Source organism: Equus quagga, chromosome 8 (assembly GCF_021613505.1).
Source record: "Equus quagga isolate Etosha38 chromosome 8, UCLA_HA_Equagga_1.0, whole genome shotgun sequence".
NCBI lineage: Eukaryota > Metazoa > Chordata > Mammalia > Perissodactyla > Equidae > Equus > Equus quagga.
In genome coordinates this window covers 117,702,400-117,711,757 of record NC_060274.1, presented here as the reverse complement: position 1 = coordinate 117,711,757, position 9,358 = coordinate 117,702,400, and the positions used below count along the sequence as shown (strand labels likewise).

The 9,358-nt window shown below is 50.0% G+C and overlaps 1 protein-coding gene across 1 annotated transcript in view; it reads left to right on the top strand.

Annotated features, from left to right (window-relative positions):
- The first annotated feature begins 3,231 nt into the window (after positions 1–3,231).
- Positions 3,232–9,358, top strand: part of PARP12 (poly(ADP-ribose) polymerase family member 12) — a 38,576-nt gene continuing 32,449 nt past the window's right edge. The window contains exons 1-2 of the mRNA XM_046670060.1: positions 3,232–4,550; positions 8,721–8,856. Coding sequence (XP_046526016.1) covers positions 3,784–4,550; positions 8,721–8,856 — 903 coding nt within the window. The 5' untranslated portion in view covers positions 3,232–3,783. The remainder of the gene's footprint in view (positions 4,551–8,720; positions 8,857–9,358) is intronic.

The following is a 9,358-nucleotide window of genomic DNA, read 5'->3' as shown; positions in this document are numbered from 1 at the left end:
ACATTGGAGCTTGTTCTCCTGGAATGCTCCCTCTTAGAAGCTGGCCACCATGTTGCAAAGAAGCTCAAGCCAAACCTCTGAATGATGATAGGCCATGTGGAGAGAGAACCTGGAGGATGAGGGACCATTTTGTATGTTTCAGCCCCAGCTAAGCTCCCATTAAATGTAGCCACCTACGTAGGGGCATTAGCTGGCGTGCCCCTTTAACGGCCGTGTGTCCTTGAGGCTTCTTATCTGGGCTACACACCAACACTCACGGTGATAGCAGTCCTGGGCTTGGCCGACCCAGCTGCTTTCTCGTGGGATAATTCACACCAAGACCCTCAAGGTCCCGAGGAGGGAGGAAGGGGAGCTCTGGTCCTTGGAATGCAGGTCATACAGGGATGATCTCCCTTGGCAAGCATGCAGCCTTTGTTCCTCTGCCTACTTAAACAAGCTTCTCTTAGGGGCCGGTTGTGGGTGCACACTTCCGTTCAGCCAGCCGCCACTGGACACTCTCCCTGTAAGTCAGTCCCAATAAACATATATGTCTCCTTTGCAGTCTCCAGGTCGTTTCTTCAGGCTGTTGGCACGATACCCCGCCACCCTAGCCCAGCTGGGCTTGCGGCCATATACCTACTCAAGGAGGAAAACTCTCAACTGAGCCCTTGAGTTAACTCAGAATTACAAGACATACTAAATTGTGGTTATTTTAAGCTACTAAGTATTAGGGTGGTTTGTTACACATCAAAAACTAACTGAAACAGAAGTTGGCATCTGAAAGTGTGGAGCTGATATAACAAAAACCTGCAACATGTGGCACTGGTTTTAGCACTTGATAGCACTCAACATAGCTGATCATCCCTGCTTGAAATATTTAAATAGTTGGCTTTCATACCTCTCTATTTGCCTAGTTTTCCTCCTACCTCACTGGCTGCTCCTTCTTAGCCTTCTAAACTCTAGCAGTCTCTTCTTCTCTGTTAGAGGGGCAGGTCCTTGGAATTCTTTTCTTCTCAATTTACACTCTCTTATCGGGTCATCTTATTCTGTCCTGTAGGTTTAAAAATCATCTATATGTTCACAATTCTAGTAATAACTTCTCTAAATGCCAGACTCACTGATCCGAATGCCTGCTGGGCACTTCCACTGGAGACTTCGTAGGTGTACTCTAACTCTTCTTCTATCTTAAAACCCTTCATGATCTATGTTTTAAAAGGGTACCCAAGATTTGTTTTAATCAGGTATGGTAAGACATGCAGACACAGAAATGACTGTTACGAAGGAAGACATTTTTATACTCACCGACTTCTAGAAACAGGAGGCTGAGACACCATGCAGGCCACACGAGGAGGCATCAAAGTTGGCCAAGCGGCACAGGGAGAGAGGGGAAAATGTGGGGCAAAGCTTTTATTGTGATTTCCGAGGGAAGGAACCAAAGAGGCATGCGTGTGGCCTTCTAGATTCCTAGAAACATGTTCGAGCTTTTCAAAGCCCCAATGGACATCTCTTTCTTCAGGTTTCCTTTTGAGCTTTTTGGTTAGTTTATTGTTTGCTCCAACTGTTATCCAACGCCTCAGCCAGTCCTGATGTTAAGACATTCAGCAAACCACGACTGCCCCAACCCCCACCCCTCCCACCTCCCCCGGGGGCAGAAGCCATTGGGATTAGGCTAGTTCCAGTGAAGTTGGGTAAATACAAGTCTTTTCAGGAGGGGCGTGCAGGGAAACACTAGGCAGGTCAAATAATGACTTATTTGGGACTGAGGCTCTGAAAGAGCTCCAGTCCTGTTCTGCTCTCTCTGGTACAGGTACCAGGAAGGTGGGCTATTTTTCAAGGCTGCCATGGACCTGGGGAGGAGGAGCTAAGACTAGGGAAAATTAGAATGCTACGAAGTTTTATGTTCTTACTTCGATTAAGCCATTTTTCTTGACTAAATGCTGTTGCTGCAAGACTTTGGTTAATTTCCAGAGCTCTGAAAGTGTTGATTCCGACCATTTTTGCCAGTTTTTCATTGCTTGTATGGAAGGGCAAACTTTCTGAGGTCCTTATTACACTATTTTCACTGACATCACCTTTCCTTTCTTTTTAAAAAAAGTGTTATTTTATTGCAAGACAACGATAAAAACATAATTAAAATTAATTATAATTTTATTTTATTTATTATTATTATTTTTTTTTTTTTGAGGAAGATTAGCCCTGAGCTAACTGCTGCCAATCCTCCTCTTTTTGCTGAGGAAGACTGGCCCTGAGCTAACATCCATTCCCATCTTCCTCCACTTTATATGTGGGATGCCTACCACAGCATGGCTTGCCAAGTGGTGCCATGTCCGTACCCGGGATCTGAACCGGCAAACTCCGGGCTGCCGAGAAGCGGAATGTGCACACTTAACTGCTGCGCCACTGGGCAGGCCCCCTAATTATAACTTTAAATTAAAAACTAATTTTTTTCTTGGTAAAGAAAGTTGACCATGAGCTAACATCTGTTGCCAATCCTCCTCTTTTTGCTTGAGGAAGAGTGTCGCTGAGCTAACATCTGTGCCAGTCTTTCCCTATTTTGTATCTGGGATGCCACCACTGTATGGCTGATGAGCAGTGTATAGGTGCACGCCTGGGATCCAAACCTGCGAACCCAGGGCTGCTGAAGCAGAGCATGAACTTAATCACTATGCCACCAGGCTGGCCCCCTAAAAATTAAATTTTTAATGCAAAATTCACTTTTTACACAATTAAGTCTTTCCAAAAACCACAGTTGAAACCCAAAAGCAAATTCTCCTCACCCCATCCCCTAATTAATTCATTTTCATTTGCCCATGTTACTGTCTGCTCTTCATCCATCCACTTAATAGATTTTTACATTTTTGTAGTCGTATTATAAATAGAATTTTATGTTCATTTTAATATAGTACTCTACGTATTTTTTTCCACAATCTTTCCGCCTCTCATCTTCTCTTTTCCACTTTCCTAGTTCCTCCTACCCCATACTTCCTACAGCCAGTGCTAATGCCAACAGCATAGTCTGTCCTTCCTTAGCTTTCTCCATGCTCATTCAAAAATATCTTGCGACATTCACACACAAATAGCATTCTCTTTTCACTATTGATTTAGACGTTTCTATACACCTTTCTTTCTTCATTGAACAACACAGCATGGCTTTCCTTCTAGGTCAATAGACAGAGATTTAATACATGCTTGTTAAAGCTGTATTAAAACTCTGGGTAACAACCCACCACGTTGCTCCCAGCACCCTAACTCCTCCACATAAACACTTTTGTACATAACTTATTTACTGTTCCTTTAGTTCTAGAAGATTCCTAGAAGAAAGATCGTTGGGTCAAAGGTCACGCACAGTTAACATTTTTATAGCTATTCCGGGATTACTTTCCCAAAGGGTTCTAACAATTCACAATTTCTATCATCAACGCTTCAGAGCGTCCCCAGGTTCCGAACAGTCTTTAAATATCTGTTCAACCTTTATTCAGCGGGGTGGGGGGGGGGGGGGGGAGAAGGAACGGATTTGCTTTTTGAAAGGAACACCCCTGTATATTTAAAAGAAGAGATTCGCTGCTCGCACTGAAGATAAAGCAGCATTTGAGCCCGTTTGGCCATTCGGAGCGATCGGCTTCACCTGGGCGGCCCCAGGTGCCCTGTCCCGGTGGACTGGAGGGAGCCGTCCGGGCGGCCGCGCGGGGCCCGGGCGACATTTTGGCGGGGTCGCGGGTGGGCGTCCCAGCCTGCACCGCACGCGCGCCGGCGGAAGCGCGCGGGAGCTGGCGGGAAGCGCTCCTGCTGCTCCGCCTGAGGAAGATGCGCCGGGCCGGGGCTGCCTCACCTCAGCATCTGGGTGGAGGCGCTCGGGGCCGCGCCGGGCGCTGCCGCCGGGGAAGCGACTGCGACTCTGTCCAGCGCCCAGAGAAGCACTTCTGGGGCCCGGCGGATGGGTCCGCGGGGAGCCGAAGCAGCCCGTGCGGGCTTCCGACGGGCCGCATGACCCCTGCGGCGGGCGGGCGGGCGCGCACAGCTGGCGGCCCTGAGGCCGGAAGGCGCCGAGCCCCGCTCAGCTGCGGGCCCGGGGGCGTGGCGAGGCCGCCCGGCTTCTGTTTTACCCCGAGCCTGGGCAGCTTTCGGTTTCGTTTCCAGCCGGCGTCTCCACCCCTCGCCAGCCGCTCAGCCAGCCCGAGTCGGCCGCCCCCGCCGTCGCTCCCGTCCGCGGCCCGCCGGCCAGCGCCCCCCGCCGCCGCGGCCATGGCCCAGGCCGCCGCGCTCCGCGAGCTGACCCAGGTGCTGTGCGCGGCCGGCGGCGCCCTGGAGCTGGAGGAGCTGCGGCGTCGCGTGCGGGCTGGCGTCGGCGCGGACGCGCTGGAGCGGCTGCTGCGGGAGCGCGGGCGCTTCGTGGTGGCGGCGCGGGCGGGCGCGGGCGGCGCGGCGGCCACCGAGCGTGTGGTGCTGGCCGCCTCGGCGCTGCGCCTGTGCCGCGCGCACCAGAGCGCCAAGCCGGGCTGCGCCGGGCTCTGCGCGCAGCTGCACCTCTGCAAGTTCCTGGTCTACGGGGCCTGCAAGTTCCTGAGGGCCGGGTAAGGCGGCGAGCCCGCGGCCCGACGGCCGCCCGCGGGGTGTGGGCCGCGGGACGGGGGCGGGGCCCTTCTCCCCCAGCCGGTTTGGGGCCCTCTTAAATTCTGGCGCGACAGTTAGGTGGCCGTTCCCTGGCCTCTCCGCCTTCATTCCCTTCAGCGAACATTTATCGAGCTCCCGCTGAATACCTGCCACTGTTGGAGCGTCTCAGGGTCGAGCGGTGTTCTCTAGGCTCTCAGAGTGACTTAGAGCGCGGTGCCGGGTGGGACACCCTAGGTGTGGCAGTATCGGGGTGGGGTGGGAGGAGGGAAGGACTCTCCAGAAGAAAAGGGGCTGCGTCTGGCTTCTTGGAGCTCCACGACGCCCCGGTCTCCAGCGCTTCCTTCCATGGCCGCTGAGCCCAGGGCTTTCCCCGCCCAGCAGCGGGAAGGAATCTTCTAAAACCTCTTTTGTTCACCTGCTTACAAGCCGGCAGTGGCTCCTGCTGCATTTGGGATAAACCTCAAGCTCCTTTGCATTACCCACAAGGTTCCTGGGGAACTGGTCCCAGCCGTCCTCCAGCCTCGCCCCCTCCTTGAGCTCCTGGAACACACTCAGCCTTGGCTCATCTGGCGGCCTTTGCTCTACCTGGAACACTTGTCCTGGTTTGCCCCCGAATCCTGGCCTCAACTCAAATGCCACTTTCCTTTTGAGCTTTCTTCCTCTTCCTCTCCTCACATCTTCCTGTTTACTTTTCTCGTAGCACCCATCACATCCTCCCACTCCCACCAGTGGAACTAGACTCTGCCAGGGCAGGAGCCCCAGCTGTCTTGGCTGGCTGTCTCCCCAGCGCTTAGCTCTGTCCTCTGCACTTAGCAGGTGCTCAGGGAGATTTGTGGAGTGGATTGATGAGACTTATGTTAGAGAATTTGAACCTCACCCTGAAGGTGATGGGGGCCTGTCAGATGGCAGGAGAGAGCAGCTGTCAGGTCTGTGTTTTAAGAAGATATTCTTAGTGGTGTGGATGCTGATTTAGAGGAGGATGGGATGGGGACCTGTTCGAAAGCTAATCTGGTTATCTAGAAGAATTAGCTCCTTTTCTTTTTTTTGGCTTGAGGCAGTATATGTTATTTCTTATTCATGTCAGGTACGACAGTCAGCATGGGGTAGGGGCCTTGATCCATGCAGTCGTTCAGGGGCCCAGGCTGGCTGACCTAGACTCTACCCCCTCAACCCATTCTGGGTATCCGGTCCCGGGCGCAGGTGGAGAAGATGCACATAGAGGGTTGGAGGGAGGTTTTTACGGGTCAGGTTTAGAAGTGGTAGATAACCTTCCACCCACATTTCCTGGACCACAAGCTGTCTCATAACCCTGCCTAGATGCGGGGCGGTGGCAGCGGGGTTTGCTGGAGAGGGGCTGGGAAATGTAGTCCCTGGGAAACAGCTGCCCAGAAATGTCTAGATTAGAATATTCCAATGCCCAGATAAGGCTTTAAGAAGAAGAGATATATCTGAGAAATTTGGGAGAGATGGGGTGTCGGTGAGATGGTGACAGAGTATGAGAGAGGTGATGACTCACTTTTCTTTCTTATTGTTGATTGAGATGACTTTGTTTTGTGTCTTCTTGTTGACCGAGTGATGACTCTTACTTTTCTTTCTTATTGTTGGCTGTGAGAGTGGGAGAGGATTTTGTTTTGAAGCCTGCCCTGGGGGGTAGCTATCTGAGTCTGAAGCTTGAGAGGATGATCAGGGCCCTGAGGTGCTTGTTTGGGAGTTGTTGGGTGGTGTAGGCCATGGCTCCAGGAGTGGGTCAGATCCAAAGAGGAGTCTGGGGGTGGAACCCTGGGGAAATCAGGCCTTCGGGGACTGGTGGAAAGTGGCATCTCAGGGGAGAATGAGGAGCAGCAGCCAGAGAGGAAGGCAGACACAATAAATGGTGGATGGATGGATCTAATGATGAGGATAACTGTTGGATCTTGTTAATGTCCGGATTTGGTAAAATAGAGATGGCAGCCCTATTCTTAGGCTAGTTCCCAAAATCTGGGGGTCAGATTTTATTTGTCTCGGAAGTCTGAGCATCTGGTGTTTACTCGCCTACATGATTCTGAGTTTTCTTGTTCATTCTTCGCCTTTCCCTTTTCCTTGTGATTTACACAGGAGAGTTTCTTGAACCTTCCTTCTCTGACTGTTTCTGGGTGGCATAAGGGAGAGTGGGTGTGGTTGGCTGCATTTTCTATGCTTTTTTCCCTGAGACTCTCCTTGTCTTCATGAACCGCAGGGTCACTTGTTTCAGAAGTAGCTCATCACTTGCTTTTTGCCCATTGGTGACAGCTGGGAAGGGTCCCAGGTCCCTGACTTCCATCCTGTGCGTAGGGGACAGTAAGCACTGTGATCAACAGCACAACCCAGGACAAGCCTGTTTTGTTTCAACTCTGGCTCTGCTTCTTGCTAGCTGGGTGATCTTGGGCAAGTTACAGTTGTCCCTTGGCATCCCTGGGGGATTGGTTCCAGGATCCCCTCGGATACCAAAATCTGGGGATGCTCAAGTCCCTTATGTAAAATGGTGCAATATTTGCATATAATGTATGCATATCCTACCATATGCTTTAAATTATCTCCAGATTACTTATACCTAATACTATGTAAATAGTATGTAAATAGTTATACTGTATTGTTTAGAGAATAATGACAAGAAAAAAAGTCTACATTTTCAGTACAGACACAACCATCCTAGTCCTTTCGGTCATCAGTTGCTTGAATCCTCGGATTTGGAGGGACAACTGTACTTTATATCTGAGCTTTAGTTCCATCATCTGCTAAATGGGGATAATAATATCACCCACCTCCTAGGCTTGTTGAGGACTGAATGAGTTAACTCACAAAACATTTAAGCAATCCCTGGTTTGTGGTAAATGCTCAACAAGTTTTAGCAGCCATCATTGTAATGATTAGATATATTTGGCTCTGGCGGCACCAGATTATTAGCCCCTCTGCCTAGAATGTTTTTCCCTTCTCTCCTTGCCTGGATCTTCCTCAACCCTATTTGGCTCAGGCTTTATACATTCCAGGGACCCTCCCTTGATTGCTTCCCCACTTCCGTCAGGCTCAGGTGCCCCTCCTCTCCAGGCTGATGTATTCTGAGCACAGCTGACCTTGCACTTCCCACTCCATTTCAGAGTCATCTCTATGTCCTTCACCTCCACTAGATGAGAGGAGAGGAGTCAGAATGACTCCAAGGTTTTTTGATCGGTCCAGTGGAAGAGGGAAGTTGCCTTTTACTGAGATGAGGGAGCCGGTGGGAGGTGCAGGTTTGAGGAGTTAATCAGGTGTTCGGTTTTCTTTTGAGATGCTTATAATAAGCATGGCATGTGAGGTATGGCAGTGACTGAGTCAAGCAAATGCTATTTGCCTAACTCTTCCCGGTCCTGTTGACCTGGGCGATTATTTCAAGTCTTATCTTTGGATCATTGGGGCATAGTGCCAGGGCCTGGCTCACAGTGAGGCCTCAATAGGGGCTTATTGATGGAAAAAATGAAGGGGAGGAAGCAGAAAAAAGGGCTGGGCCTCAGAAGTGTGTATGGGTGTGTGTAAACACCTATAACCGTAAGGCGTCAACACTCATTTATTCAGCCAATGTTTAAGTGCCTCTGAAGTGCCCAGTGACTGGTATGCTGTGACTCATCTTGTGACTGGTGAGTTTGTAAATAAGCATTATGTTTTATCTTTGCATAGACATACTGCTTTTTCTCTGGTGCTTCTAAACAATGTCAGGAACTGTTCCTGAAAAATTTATCTTAAAGACTGATGTTACCATCTGTTTTAGTTTGCTCAGGCTGCCATAACAGACTGGGTGGCTTAAACAATCAAATTTATTTTCTCATGATCTAGAGGCTAGAAGTTAGAGATCAAGTGTTAGTTATTTCTGAGGCCTCTCTTCTTGGCTGGTAGATGGCTGTCTTCTCCCTGTGTCCTTAACGTTGTCCCTTTGTACATGTCTGTGTCCTAACCCCCTCTTCTTAAGGACACCCGTCAGATTGGATTGGCCCCTCACCAGTGATCTCATTTTAACTTAATCACCTCTTTAAAGACTGTTTCCAAATACAGTTACTTCTAAGGTACTGGAGTTAGGACTTCAACATAAGAATTTTGGGAAGATACAGTTCAGCTGTGACACCAACTCTGCTTTTTTTCAGGAAGAACTGTAGGAACAGTCACAGCTTGACGACCGATCACAACCTGAGTGTGCTGAGAACTCACGGTGTGGACCACCTCAGCTACAGTGAGCTCTGCCAGCTCTTGTTTCAGAACGACCCCTGGCTTTTGCCGGATGTGAGTGCCAGGAGGGGGTGGGTGTGTGCGCAAGTAATTGAGGAGAGGTCAGAAGGTTGGAAGATGGGAAATATTATTGCATAAGAGAAGCTACGGACCCCATTGTGACCACTGGGGTCTGCCTGATGGAGCTCTGGATTGAATCCTGCACTCTACTAATTTTTAGATCTTTGACCTTGGGCCAACCTTACCCCTTCTTGAAGCGTCCTTTCTTTCTGTGTCAGTTGGGCTAGTACCTCGTTTGCAGGGCTTCTGTAAGGTTGAGGGAGTCTGTTTGTCCAGTGGCTGTAGCAAGATGTTATTTACACAGAGCTGAGGGGATGAGAGACTCCAGGCAGCCCCTCCCTGTCCAGCAAGACTTGGAACCATGCAGGTATCACTGGACCCAGTTGGGTCTGTGGAGAAGCTTCCCAGAGCTGCTGACAGGCAGGTGATGTGCTCTCTACTAATTCGGTCACACCCATGGAATTTTGAACTTTAGTTGATGTGAATTCTCATATAG